This window comes from Poecile atricapillus (assembly GCF_030490865.1).
Source record: "Poecile atricapillus isolate bPoeAtr1 chromosome 35 unlocalized genomic scaffold, bPoeAtr1.hap1 SUPER_35_unloc_1, whole genome shotgun sequence".
Lineage (NCBI taxonomy): Eukaryota > Metazoa > Chordata > Aves > Passeriformes > Paridae > Poecile > Poecile atricapillus.
Window position 1 is genome coordinate 144,194 of NW_026708988.1, and position 13,085 is coordinate 157,278.

The following is a 13,085-nucleotide window of genomic DNA, read 5'->3' on the forward strand; positions in this document are numbered from 1 at the left end:
TGAAATTAAAATTAAAATTAAAATTTAAAATTGAAATTAAAATTTAAAATTGAAATTGAAATTAAAATTGAAATTAAAATTTAAAATTGAAATTGAAATTTAAATTAGAATTAAAATTAAAATTTAAAATTGAAATTAAAATTAAAACTAAAATTAAAATTAAAATTAGAATTTAAAATTAAAATTGAAATTAGAACTAAAATTTAAAGTTAAAATTGAAATTGAAATTAAAATTTAAAATTAAAACTGAAATTGAAATTAAAATTTCAATTTTAATTTAAATTTAAACTCTAATTTAAATTTAAATTTAAATTTAATTTTTAATTTTAATTTTAATTCTAATTTAAATTTTAATTTTAATTTAAATTTCAATTTTAATTTTAATTTTAATTTTAATTTTTAAAACCGGTGGAGGAATAAAAGAGCAGTGACCCAACAGGGGGGGTCGGGATTGTTGGGAGACCCCCCCAGGGGGGAATTTGGGGGTCCTGGGGGGGTTTGGGGGGCTCGGAGACCCCAAACTGGGAGCACTGGGAGGGCGCTGGGAGCAGCACTGGGAGGGCACTGGGAGCACTGGGAGCACTGGGAGCGTCACTGGGAGCACTGGGAGAGGCACTGGGAGCACTGGGAGGGCGCTGGGAGCGGCACTGGGGGCATTGGGAGGGCACTGGGAGCACTGGGAGCAGCACTGGGAGGGCACTGGGAGCACTGGGGGGGCACTGGGAGCAGCACTGGGAGGGCACTGGGAGCACTGGGAGCAGCACTGGGAGAGGCACTGGGAGCACTGGAAGTGTCACTGGGAGGGCACTGGGAGCAGCACTGGGAGCACTGGGAGGGCACTGGGAGCACTGGGAGCAGCACTGGGAGAGGCACTGGGAGCACTGGGAGGGCGCTGTGAGGGCACTGGGCTGGCACTGGGAGGGCACTGGAGGCACTGGGAGCGCTGGGAGCACTGGGGGGCACTGGGCTGGCACTGAGAGGGCACTGGGAGCACTGGGAGGGCACTGGGAGGGCACTGGGAGCACTGGGAGTGTCACTGGGAGCACTGGGGGAGCACTGGGAGGGCACTGGGCTGGCACTGAGAGGGCACTGGGAGCACTGGGAGGGGGAACTGGGATCACTGGGAGGGCACTGGGAGCACTGGGGGGGCACTGGGAGCACTGGGAGCGTCACTGGGAGCACTGGGGGAGCACTGGGAGGGCACTGGGAGCACTGGGAGGGGGCACTGGGAGCACTGGGAGGGGGAACTGGGATCACTGGGAGTGGGAACTGGGAGCACTGGGAGCACTGGGCTGGGACTGAAGAATTGGGGTGGGGTCCCATAGCACCGTTGCCCCTTTAAGAAGCGTTGCCCCTTTAAAAGGGGCGTGTCCATAGCTAAGCAGGGGGCGGGGCTATGCAGATTTAAAGCGCCTGTGACAACTTAAGGGGCGTGGCCATGCCCATTTAAGGACAGGTCTACGCAGAGAAGGGGGCGTGGTCATTACCATATAAGGACAGATCTATGCCGATAAGGGGGCGTGGCCATGCCCATTTAAGGACAGGTCTATGCCGGTAAGGGGGCGTGGTCATTACCATATAAGGAAAGTGCCGCGTGACGCTCGCGCGCGCTGCCCCACGCCGGAAGTGGGCGTGGCCACCGCGGCGGCGGGCGGAAAGCGGAAGTGCGGCCGTGAGGGGACCCGGGGGGGGCGGCGGCGCCACCACCCCCCCCCCCGCCGGTACCGGCTCGGTGAGTCCCGAACAGCCCCCGAACCCCCCCGGTACCGGCTCGGTGAGTCCCGAACATCCCCCGAACCCCCCCGGTACCGGCTCGGTGAGTCCCGAACACCCCCGGTACCGGCTCGGTGAGTCCCGAACCCCCCCGGTACCGGCTCGTTGAGTCCCGAACAGCCCCCGAACCCCCCCGGTACCGGCTCGGTGAGTCCCGAACCCCCCCGGTACCGGCTCGGTGAGTCCCGAACACCCCCCGAACCCTCCCGGTACCGGCTCGGTGAGTCCCGAACACCCCCCGAACCCCCCCGGTACCGGCTCGGTGAGTCCCGAACACCCCCGGTACCGGCTCGGTGAGTCCCGAACACCCCCGGTACCGGCTCGGTGAGTCCCGAACACCCCCGGTACCGGCTCGGTGAGTCCCGAACACCCCCGGTACCGGCTCGGTGAGTCCCGAACACCCCCGGTACCGGCTCGGTGAGTCCCGAACCCCCCCGGTACCGGGCTCCGAGTGTCCGGAGGGTCCCGGGGGTCGTTCTGGGGGTCCCGGGGCCGGTTCGGGGGTTCCGGTTCCGTTTTTGGGGTTCCCGGGGTTGATCGGGGGCTGCCCCGGTCCCGGAGCCACTCGGGGGGTCCCGGGGCTCCGTTCTGGGGGGTCCCGAGGTTCGGTTCGGGGCTCCCGTCTCCATTCAGGGCTCCCCGGGGCGGCTCCGGGGCTGTCCCGGTGCCGTTCCCCGGTGTCCCCGGTGTCCCGGTGCCGTTCCCCGGTGTCCCGTGCCCGTTCCCCGGTATCCCCGGTGTCCCTGGTGTCCCGTGTCCGTTCCCCGGTGTCCCGGTGCCGTTCCCCGGTGTCCCGTGCCCATTCCCGGGGCTGTCCCGGGGCTGTCCCCGGTGTCCCGTGCAGTTCCCCCGTGTCCCGTGCCCGTTCCCCGGTGTCCCGTTCTCGGTGTCCCGTGCCGTTCCCGGGGGTGTCCCCGGTGTCCCGTGTCCGTTCCCCGGTATCCCCGGTGTCCCTGGTGTCCGGTGCCGTTCCCCGGTGTCCCCGGTGTCCCGGTGCCGTTCCCCGGTGTCCCCGTGCCGTTCCCCGGTGTCCCGGTGCCGTTCCCCGGTGTCCCGTTCCCGTTCCCCGGTGTCCCGTTCCCGTTCCCCGGTGTCCGGTGCCGTTCCCCGCTATCCCCGGTGTCCCGGTGCCGTTCCCCGATGTCCCGGTGCCGTTCCCCGGTATCCCCGGTGTCCCGGTGCCGTTCCCCGGTGCTGACCGCGCTGTCCCCCCCAGCCATGGCCGTGACCTAATCCCGGTGCGATGGAGCAGCCCCGGTACCGGGACCCGGCCGGGAGCGGCCCCGGGGGAGGCTCCGGCACCGCCTGGAACGGGACCGGCGGCCACCCCCGGGCTGCCCCCGCCGGCACCGGCACCGGAACGGCGGGCGAGGAGGAGGAGGAGAGCGGCGAGCGGGAACCGAGCGTCACCGGCCCCGGGAGTGTCCCCAGAACCGGGAGTGTCCCCAATACCGGGAGTGTCCCCAGAACCGGGAGTGTCCCCGGTCCCGGGAGTGTCCCCAGAACCGGGAGTGTCCCCAGAACCGGGAGTGTCCCCGGTCCCGGGAGTGTCCCCAGCACCGGGAGTGTCCCCAGAACCGGGAGTGTCCCCAGAACCGGGAGTGTCCCCAGAACCGGGAGTGTCCCCAACTCTGGGAGTGTCCCCAGCACCGGGAGTGTCCCCAACACCGGGAGTGTCCCCAGCACCGGGAGTGTCCCCAGAACCGGGAGTGTCCCCAACACCGGGAGTGTCCCCAGAACCGGGAGTGTCCCCGGTCCCGGGAGTGTCCCCAGAACCGGGAGTGTCCCCAGAACCGGGAGTGTCCCCAACACCGGGAGTGTCCCCAACACCGGGAGTGTCCCCAGAACCGGGAGTGTCCCCAACACCGGGAGTGTCCCCAGCACCGGGAGTGTCCCCAACCCCCCGAGTGTCCCCATACCCGGCAGTGTCCCCAGAACCGGGAGTGTCCCCAGCTCTGGGAGTGTCCCCAGAACCGGGAGTGTCCCCAGAACCGGGAGTGTCCCCAACACCGGGAGTGTCCCCATACCCGGCAGTGTCCCCAGAACCGGGAGTGTCCCCAGCACCGGGAGTGTCCCCAAGCCCGGGACTGTCCCCACCCCCGGCAGTGTCCCCAACACCGGCAGTGTCCCCATCCCCGGCAGTGTCCCCATCTCCGGGACTGTCCCCACCCCCGGGAATGTCCCCATCCCCGGCAGTGTCCCCAACACCGGCAGTGTCCCCAGCCCCCCGAGTGTCCCCAGCCCCCCGAGTGTCCCCAACCCCGGCAGTGTCCCCAATACCGGCAGTGTCCCCACCCCCGCCAGTGTCCCCATCTCCGGGACTGTCCCCACCCCCGGCAGTGTCCCCAGCCCCCCGAGTGTCCCCACTCCCGGCAGTGTCCCCAACCCCGGCAGTGTCCCCAAGCCCGGCAGTGTCCCCAAGCCTCAGAGTGTCCCCACCCCCGGCAGTGTCCCCACTCCCGGCAGTGTCCCCATCCCCGGCAGTGTCCCCAAGCCTCAGAGTGTCCCCACTCCTGGCAGTGTCCCCAACACCGGCAGTGTCCTCAACCCCGGCAGTGTCCCCACCCCCGGCAGTGTCCCCACCCCCGGGACTGTCCCCACCCCCGGTGGTCGCTGCGGCTGCCGGTGCCCCCCGGCCGCTCCCCCGAGCCCCTCCCGGGACATCCCGTGCGGCCTCGGCTGCCGCCACCGGGGACCCCCGGAGAACAACGGCGACCCCCGGAGATCGCGACGGCGACCGCGACAACGCCCGGAGGAGCACGACCGGGAACCGGGGGACAGCGGGAGGGGACACCGGGGGTCCCTCGGGGTGGCCCGGGCGGGGGTCGCGCTGTGCCTGCGGCTGCTCGGGGCTCTCCTGGCTCTGCTCCTCCTCTTCCTCCTCCTCCTCCTCGGGGGGCTCCGCTCTTTGCTCCGCGGGGGCTCCGCGGGGCTCCGCCGCTGCCGGGAGCTGTTGGGCGAGCGCTGGAGTCGCTCCGGTGTCACCGAGGGGGAGGTGACACGTTTGGTGGCCATGGCCGAGGTGACCGAGGAGGAGCTGGACCCGTTCCGGGTGCTCGGTGTGGAAAACACGGCCACGGACAGCGAACTGCGGCGGGCGTACCGGAGACTGGCCGTGCTGGTGGGTGACACCCCCGCGGGGCTTGGGGACACCCAGGGGACACCCAGGGGACACCCAGGGGACACCCAGGGGACACCCAGGGGACACCCAGGGTCGTGTCTGGCCAGGTGCACCCCGATAAGAGCCGAGACCCCCGAGCAGAGGCGGCGTTCAAGGTGCTGAGGGCGGGATGGGAGAGGGTGAGCAGCCCCGAGAGGCGCCGCGAGTACCAGACGTGAGTTTGGGGAAATTCCGGGATTTTGGGGTGAATTCCCGGGATTTTGGGGTAAATCCCGGGTTTTTTTTTGGGGTGGGAATCCCGGTTTTTGGGGTGGGAATCCCGGTTTTGGGGCAGAATCCCGGGTTTTTGGGGTGGGATGGGAGAGGGTGAGCAGCCCCGAGAGGCGCCGCGAGCACGAGACGTGAGTTTGGGGTGAATTCCCGGGATTTTGGGGTGAATTCCCGGGATTTTGGGGTGAAATCCCGGGATTTTGGGGTGAATTCCCGGGATTTTGGGGTGAATTCCCGGGATTTTTGGGTAAATCCCGGGTTTTTTTGGGGTGGAATCCCGGTTTTTGGGGTGGGAATCCCGGGATTTTGGGGTGGGATGGGAGAGGGTGAGCAGCCCCGAGAGGCGCCGCGAGTACGAGACGTGAGTTTGGGGTGAATTCCCGGGATTTTGGGGTGAATTCCCGGGATTTTGGGGTGAATTCCCGGGATTTTGGGGTGAATTCCCGGGATTTTGGGGTGAATCCCGGGATTTTGGGCTCGGAATCTCATTTTTGGGCTGTAATTCCCGTTTTTTGGGGTGCAGGAAGCAGCTGGCTCAGGGGGAGCTGGCGCGGGCGCTGGGAGCTTTTTTAGGGTGGTTTATCCCATTTTTAGGGTGTTTATCCCATTTTTTGGGGTTCCAATCCCATTTTCTGGGGTTCCAATCCCATTTTTTGGGGTTCCAATCCCATTTTTAGGGTGGTTTATCCCATTTTTTGGGGTTCCAATCCCATTTTTCGGGGTTCCAATCCCGTTTTTTGGGGTGCAGGAAGCAGCTGGCGCAGGAGGAGCTGTCACGGGCGCTGGGAGCGTTTTTAGGGTGGTTTATCCCATTTTTAGGGTGGTTTATCCCATTTTTTGGGGTTCAAATCCCGTTTTTTGGGGTTCCAATCCCATTTTTGGGGTTCCAATCCCGTTTTTTGGGGTTCCAATCCCATTTTTGGGTTGTAATTCCCGTTTTTTGGGGTGCAGGAAGCAGCTGGCGCAGGAGGAGCTGTCACGGGCGCTGGGAGCGTTTTTAGGGTGGTTTATCCCGTTTTTAGGGTGGTTTATCCCATTTTTTGGGGTTCCAATCCCATTTTTTGGGGTTCCAATCCCGTTTTTAGGGTGGTTTATCCCATTTTTTGGGGTTCCAATCCCGTTTTTTGGGGTTCCAATCCCATTTTTCGGGGTTCCAATCCCATTTTTTGGGGTTCCAATCCCATTTTTGGGGTTCCAATCCCATTTTTTGGGGTGCAGGAAGCAGCTGGCGCAGGAGGAGCTGTCACGGGCACTGGGAGCGTTTTTAGGGTGGTTTATCCCATTTTTTGGGGTTCCAATCCCATTTTTTGGGGTTCCAATCCCATTTTCTGGGGTTCCAATCCCATTTTTTGAGGTTCTAATCCCGTTTTTTGGGGTTCCAATCCCGTTTTTTGGGGTTCCAATCCCATTTTTAGGGTGGTTAATCCCATTTTTTGAGGTTCCAATCCCATTTTTTGGGGTTCCAATCCCGTTTTTTGGGGTGCAGGAAGCAGCTGGCGCAGGAGGAGCTGTCACGGGCACTGGGAGCGTTTTTAGGGTGGTTTATCCCATTTTTAGGGTTCCAATCCCATTTTCTGGGGTTCCAATCCCATTTTTGGGTTGTAATTCCCGTTTTTTGGTGTGCAGGAAGCAGCTGGCGCAGGAGGAGCTGTCACGGGCGCTGGGAGCGTTTTTAGGGTGGTTTATCCCATTTTTAGGGTGGTTTATCCCATTTTTTGAGGTTCCAATCCCATTTTTTGGGGTTCCAATCCCGTTTTTTGGGGTTCCAATCCCATTTTTAGGGTGGTTTATCCCATTTTTTGGGGTTCCAATCCCATTTTCTGGCGTTCCAATCCCATTTTTCGGGGTTCCAATCCCATTTTCCGGGGTTCCAATCCCATTTTTTGGGGTTCCAATCCCATTTTCTGGGGTTCCAATCCCGTTTTTGGGGTTCCAATCCCGTTTTTGGGGTTCCAATCCCATTTTTAGGGTTGTATATCCCATTTTTTGAGGTTCCAATCCCATTTTTTGGGGTTCCAATCCCGTTTTTTGGGGTTCCAATCCCATTTTCCGGGGTTCCAATCCCATTTTCCGGGGTTCCAATCCCATTTTCTGGGGTTCCAATCCCGTTTTTGGGGTTCCAATCCCGTTTTTGGGGTTCCAATCCCATTTTTTGGGGTTCCAATCCCATTTTTTGGGGTTCCAATCCCATTTTTCGGGGTTCCAATCCCGTTTTTTGGGGTGCAGGAAGCAGCTGGCGCAGGAGGAGCTGTCGCGGGCGCTGGGAGCGTTTTTAGGGTGATTTATCCCATTTTTAGGGTGGTTTATCCCATTTTTTGGGGTTCCAATCCCATTTTCTGGGGTTCCAATCCCATTTTTTGGGGTTCCAATCCCGTTTTTTGGGGTTCCAATCCCGTTTTTTGGGGTTCCAATCCCGTTTTTTGGGGTGCAGGAAGCAGCTGGCGCAGGAGGAGCTGTCACGGGCACTGGGAGCGTTCCTGGGGTGGTTTATCCCATTTTTAGGGTGGTTTATCCCGTTTTTTGGGTGTTTATCCCATTTTTAGGGTGGTTTATGCCATTTTTCGGGGTTCCAATCCCATTTTTTGGGGTTCCAATCCCATTTTCTGGGGTTCCAATCCCGTTTTTTGGGGTGCAGGAAGCAGCTGGCGCAGGAGGAGCTGTCACGGGCGCTGGGAGCGTTCCTGGGGTGGTTTATCCCATTTTTAGGGTGGTTTATCCCATTTTTTGGGGTTCCAGTCCCGTTTTTGGGGTTCCAATCCCATTTTCTGGGGTTCCAATCCCATTTTCTGGGGTTCCAATCCCGTTTTTTGGGGTGCAGGAAGCAGCTGGCGCAGGAGGAGCTGTCACGGGCGCTGGGAGCGTTCCTGGGGCGGCTGCAGGAGGAGCTCAGGGACGCCGTGGACAACATGGGCTGCACCCGCTGCGGGGGACGGCACCGGTGGGGACACGGGGACAGCGACAGGGGGAACAGGGACAGGGACAGCGACGGGGACAGGGACAGGGGACAAGGACAGGGACAGGGACAGGGGACACGGGGACAGGGGACAGGGAACAGGGGACAGGGACAGGGGACAGGGACAGGGGACGGGAGGGGACAGGGGACAGGGACAGGGGACACGGAGGGGACACGAGGGGGACAGGGGGACACGGGGGGGACAGGGGACAGCACCAGTGGGGACACGGGGACAGGGACAGGGGACGGGAGGGGACAGGGGACACGGGGGGACACGGGACATGGGGGGGTCAGAGGACACGGGGACACAGGGGGACAGGGGACATAGGGACACAGGACAGGGAAACAGAGGGACAGGGGGACATGGGGGGACATGGGGACAGGGGGACAGGGGACAGGGGACAGGGGGACAGCAGGGACAGAGGGGACACGGGGACAGTATTCAGAGGACATCGTGACCTGGGGGTGGCACGGTGTCCCCAGTGTCCCTGGGGATGTCCCCACATCTCCAGGGGTGTCCCCAGGGTGTGACAGTGTCCTTGGGGTGTCCCCAGGGTGTCCCCAGGGTGTGACAGTGTCCCCAGGGTGTCCCCAGGCTGTCCCCAGGCTGTCCCCAGGCTGTCCCCAGTGTGTCCCCAGGATGTCCCCAGGCTGTGTCAGTGTCCCCAGGATGTCCCCGTGTCCCCAGGCTGTGTCAGTGTCCCCAGGCTGTGTCAGTGTCCCCAGGATGTCCCCAGTGTGTCCCCAGGATGTCCCCAGGCTGTGTCAGTGTCCCCAGGATGTCCCCAGGCTGTGTCAGTGTCCCCAGGCTGTGTCAGTGTCCCCAGGCTGTGTCAGTGTCCCCAGGATGTCCCCAGTGTGTCCCCAGGATGTCCCCAGGCTGTGTCAGTGTCCCCAGGATGTCCCCAGGCTGTGTCAGTGTCCCCAGGCTGTGTCAGTGTCCCCAGGCTGTGTCAGTGTCCCCAGGATGTCCCCAGGCTGTGTCAGTGTCCCCAGGATGTCCCCGTGTCCCCAGTGTGTCCCCAGGCTGTCCCCGTGTCCCCGTGGTGTCCCCAGGATGTCCCCATGTCCCCAGTGTGTCCCCAGTGTGTCCCCATGGTGTCACAGTGTCCCCATGGTGTCCCCATGGTGTCACAGTGTCCCCAGGATGTCCCCATGTCCCCCCAGGCGGTTCCAGCTGTCGCGGGACCCTCGCTGTGGCCGGCGCTGCGCCGCGTGCGGGGGGTGGCACCGGGCCGAGGACGGGGACCTGTGGGCAGAGTCCAGCCTGCTCGGCCTCAAGGTCACCTACCTGGCCTGCATGGAGCGCCACGTCTACGATGTCACCGGTGAGGGACACCGGGACACCACGGGGGGGGGACACCGGGGGGGGGACATCGGGGGGGACAGCCTGGGGGGGACACTGGGGATGGACAGGGGGGGACACCGGGGGGGACAGCACTGGGGGGGACACGGGATGGACAGGGGGGACAGCACCGGGGGGACAGGGGGGACACCGGGGGGGACAGGGGGGACAGCACGGGGAGGGGGGACATCGGGGGGGACAGCCTGGGGGGGACACTGGGGATGGACAGGGGGGACAGCACCGGGTGTGGGGACACCAGGGGGACAGCACTGGGGGGTGGGGACACCGGGGGGGACAGCACCGGGTGTGGGGACATTGGGGGGGACACTGGGGACAACATTGGGGACAGCATGGGGGGTGGGGACACCGGGGGGGGGACACCGGGGGGACAGCACTGGAGGGGACACTGGGGATGGACAGGGGGAACAGCACTGGGGGGGACATCGGGGGGGACAGCACCGGGGGGGACAGGGGGGGACACCGGGGGGGACAACCTGGGGTGTGGGGACATCAGGGGGACAGCACCGGGGGGACAGGGGGGGACAGCACCAGGGGGGGGACACCGGGGGGGACAGCACCAGGGGGGACAGGGGGGACAGCACCGGGTGTGGGGACTTTGGGGGGGACACTGGGGACAACATTGGGGACAGCACAGGGAGGGGGGACACCGGGGGGGACAGCCTGGGGGGGACACTGGGGATGGACAGGGGGGACAGCACGGGGGGGGGACATCGGGGGGGACAGCACCGGGGGGGACAGGGGGGGACACCGGGGGGGACAACCTGGGGTGTGGGGACATCAGGGGGACAGCACCGGGGGGGACAGGGGGGGACAGCACCAGGGAGGGGACACCAGGGGGGACAGCACTGGGGGGGACACTGGGGACAACATTGGGGACAGCACGGTGGGGGGGGACATCGGGGGGGACAGCCTGGGGGGGGGGGACACCGGAGGGACAGCACTGGGGGGGACACTGGGGACAACATTGGGGACAGCACTGGGGGGGGGGACACCGGGGGGGACAGCACCGGGGGGGGGACATCGGGGATGGACAAGGGGGTACACTGGGGGGGACACTGGGGACAGCCTGGGGGGACACCAGGGACAGCCCAGGGGGCTCTGGGGATGCCATGGCCAGGGGGGTCACTCTGGGGTCACCATGTCCAGGTCACCCTGGGTGTCACCATGTCCATCCCTGGGTCCCTTTGGGTGTCACCGTGCCCAGGTCACCCTGGGTGTCACCATGTCCACCCCAGGTCACCCTGGGTGTCACCGTGTCCCTCCCTGGCTCTCTGGGGGTCACCATGACCAACCCAGGTCACTCTGGGTGTCCCTGAGTGTCCCCGAGTGTTCCCATGACCGAGTGTCACCGTGACCGAGTGTCCCCATGACCGAATGTCCCATGACCGAGTGTCCCTGAGTGTCCCTATGACTGTCACCATGACCGAGTGTCCCCATGACCGAGTGTCCCCATGACCGAATGTCCCATGACCGAGTGTCCCCATGACCGAGTGTCCCCGAGTGTCCCCATGACTGAGTGTCCCCATGACCGAGTGTCCCCATGACCGAGTGTCCCTGAGTGTCCCCATGACTGAGTGTCCCTGTGACCAAGTGTCCCCATGACCGAGTGTCCCTGTGACCAAGTGTCCCCAAGTGTCCTGGTGACCGAGTGTCCCTATGACTGAGTGTCCCCATGACCGAGTGTCACCATGACCGAGTGTCCCCATGACCGAGTGTCCCCGAGTGTCCCTATGACCGAGTGTCCCTGGTGACCGAGTGTCCCTGAGTGTCCCCATGACCGAGTGTCCCTGTGACCGAGTGTCCCCACTGTGACCAAGTGTCCCCAAGTGTCCCCATGACCGAGTGTCCCCAAGTGTCCCCGAGTGTCCCTGAGTGTCCCCGAGTGTCCTGGTGACCGAGTGTCCCCGCTGTGTCCCCGCTGTGTCCCCGCTGTGTCCCCGCCGTGTCCCCGCTGTGTCCCCAGAGTGGGCTGGCTGCCAGCGTGTCCCCATCTCCCCGGACAGTCACCGTGTCCCCTATCACCTGTCCTTCAGCACCAGGACAGCCCCGCCCGCCGGGCGCCACCGGTCAGTGCTGGGGGTCTGGGGGTCCTGGGGGGTTCTGGGGGTCCAGGGGTCAGTCCTGGAGGGGTCCCGGGGGTCCTGGAGGGTCCTGGGGGGTTCTGGGAGGTCCTGGGGGGGCCTGGGGGGTCCTGGGGGGGCCTGGGGGGGTCCTGGGGGGGTCCTGGGGGGGCCTGGTGGGGGTCCTGGGGGGGTCCTGGGGTGTTCTGGGGGGTCCAGGGTCAGTCCTAGGGGGTCCAGGGGGGTGCTAGAAGGGTCCTGGAGGGTCCTGGAGGGGTTCTGGGGGGGTCCAGAGGTGTCCAGGGGTCAGTCCTGGGGGGTCCTGGGGGGTCCTGGGGTGTTCTGGGGGGTCCTGGAGGGGTTCTGGGGGGGTCCTGGGGGGCTCCTGGGGGACACCTCAGGGGTCCTGGGGGGTCCTGGAGGGTCCTGGGTCAGTACCGGGGGTCCTGGGGGGGCCTTGAAGGATTCTGGGGTGTCCAGGGAGTGTCCAGGGGTCAGTCCTGGGTGTCCTGGGGGGGTCCTGGGGGGTCCTGGGATCAGTCCTGGGGGGTCCTGGAGGGTCCTGGGGATGTCCTGGGGGTCCTGGGGGTGTCCAGGGGTGTCCAGGGGTCAATCCTGGGGGTCCTGGGGGTCCTGGGGGGTCCTGGGGGTGTCCAGGGGTGTCCAGGGGTCAATCCTGGGGGTCCTGGGGAGGGTCCTGGGGGCACCTGGGGGTCCTGGGGTCAGTTCTGGGGGTCCTGGGGGGTCCTGGAGGGGTCCTGAGGGTCCTGGGGTGTTCTGGGGGGTCTAGGGGGGGTCCTGGAGGGGTTCTGGGGGTCCAGGGGGTGCCCAGGTGTGCCCAGGTTTATCCCAACCCCCCCTTCCCCCCCTTCCCCTCCCCCCAGGGCCCCCCCTAAGGGCAGCCCCCCCTCCCCCAGCGACCCCCAGCATTTCCTGGCTCGCCTTTTCCAAGGAAACCCGGCCTGGGGGGAACCCGGGGGGGCTTTTCCCACCCCCCCCGACCCCGCGGGACCCCCCCAGCCCCAGGGGGGTCCCCCCAGGGGGGACACCAAGCACAAGAGGAGGAAGAAGGGGCGACGGCCCCTTCCTCGCTGAGGAGACCCCCACCCCAAAACAAACAAAAAAAAGGGCTTGGAATAAAAAAATCTATTTTTTTCTTTTTTTTTTTAATTTTTTTTTGGAGTTTTTTTAAAGAAATCGAGCGGTTTTTGTATTAAAAAATAACGGGGGGGTGGAAACAGGGATTGATTTGGGGCTCGCTGAGGCCATTGCCGGGGTCACCAAGGGGTTTCTTGGTGTCCCCGAGCCACCCCCGGTGTCCCCAGGGTCCCCCCGGTGTCCCCAAGGCCCCCCCGGTGTCCCCAGGGTCCCCCCGGTGTCCCCAAGGCCCTCCCGGCCTCACCAGCCCCCGGGCCGCCATAGCCGCGCCACTTCCGGTCCACGCCGGAAAAGGAATGACGTCACGCCACCGCCATGTTGAAGGTCCAGGTGACGCCTCAGAGCGCGGCGCCATCTTGAGTGTGGGCAGGGCCGCGCTGGTGG

The 13,085-nt window shown here is 63.4% G+C and overlaps 1 protein-coding gene across 1 annotated transcript; it reads left to right on the forward strand.

Moving 5' to 3' along the window:
* Positions 1-1,548: 1,548 nt before the first annotated feature.
* Positions 1,549-12,653, forward strand: DNAJC14 (DnaJ heat shock protein family (Hsp40) member C14). Its single transcript, XM_058828408.1, has 8 exons — positions 1,549-1,816; positions 3,026-3,572; positions 4,078-4,894; positions 5,002-5,108; positions 7,983-8,102; positions 9,285-9,445; positions 11,447-11,549; positions 12,428-12,653. The coding sequence occupies exons 1-8, from the start codon at positions 1,549-1,551 to the stop codon at positions 12,636-12,638; spliced, it is 2,334 nt and encodes a 777-aa protein (XP_058684391.1). The 3' UTR covers positions 12,639-12,653.
* The last annotated feature ends 432 nt before the right edge of the window (positions 12,654-13,085 follow it).

What these genes read in the sequence shown, in the direction of transcription:
- DNAJC14 (XM_058828408.1), top strand. Translation starts at nt 1,549, where the DNA reads ATGCCGGTAAGGGGGCGTGGTCATTACCATATAAGGAAAGTGCCGCGT. An exon ending in ACCGGAGACTGGCCGTGCTG is followed by an intron (nt 4,895 to 5,001) that starts GTGGGTGACACC and finishes GTGTCTGGCCAG; the next exon opens with GTGCACCCCGATAAGAGCCG. An exon ending in CCACGTCTACGATGTCACCG is followed by an intron (nt 9,446 to 11,446) that starts GTGAGGGACACC and finishes CTGTGTCCCCAG; the next exon opens with AGTGGGCTGGCTGCCAGCGT.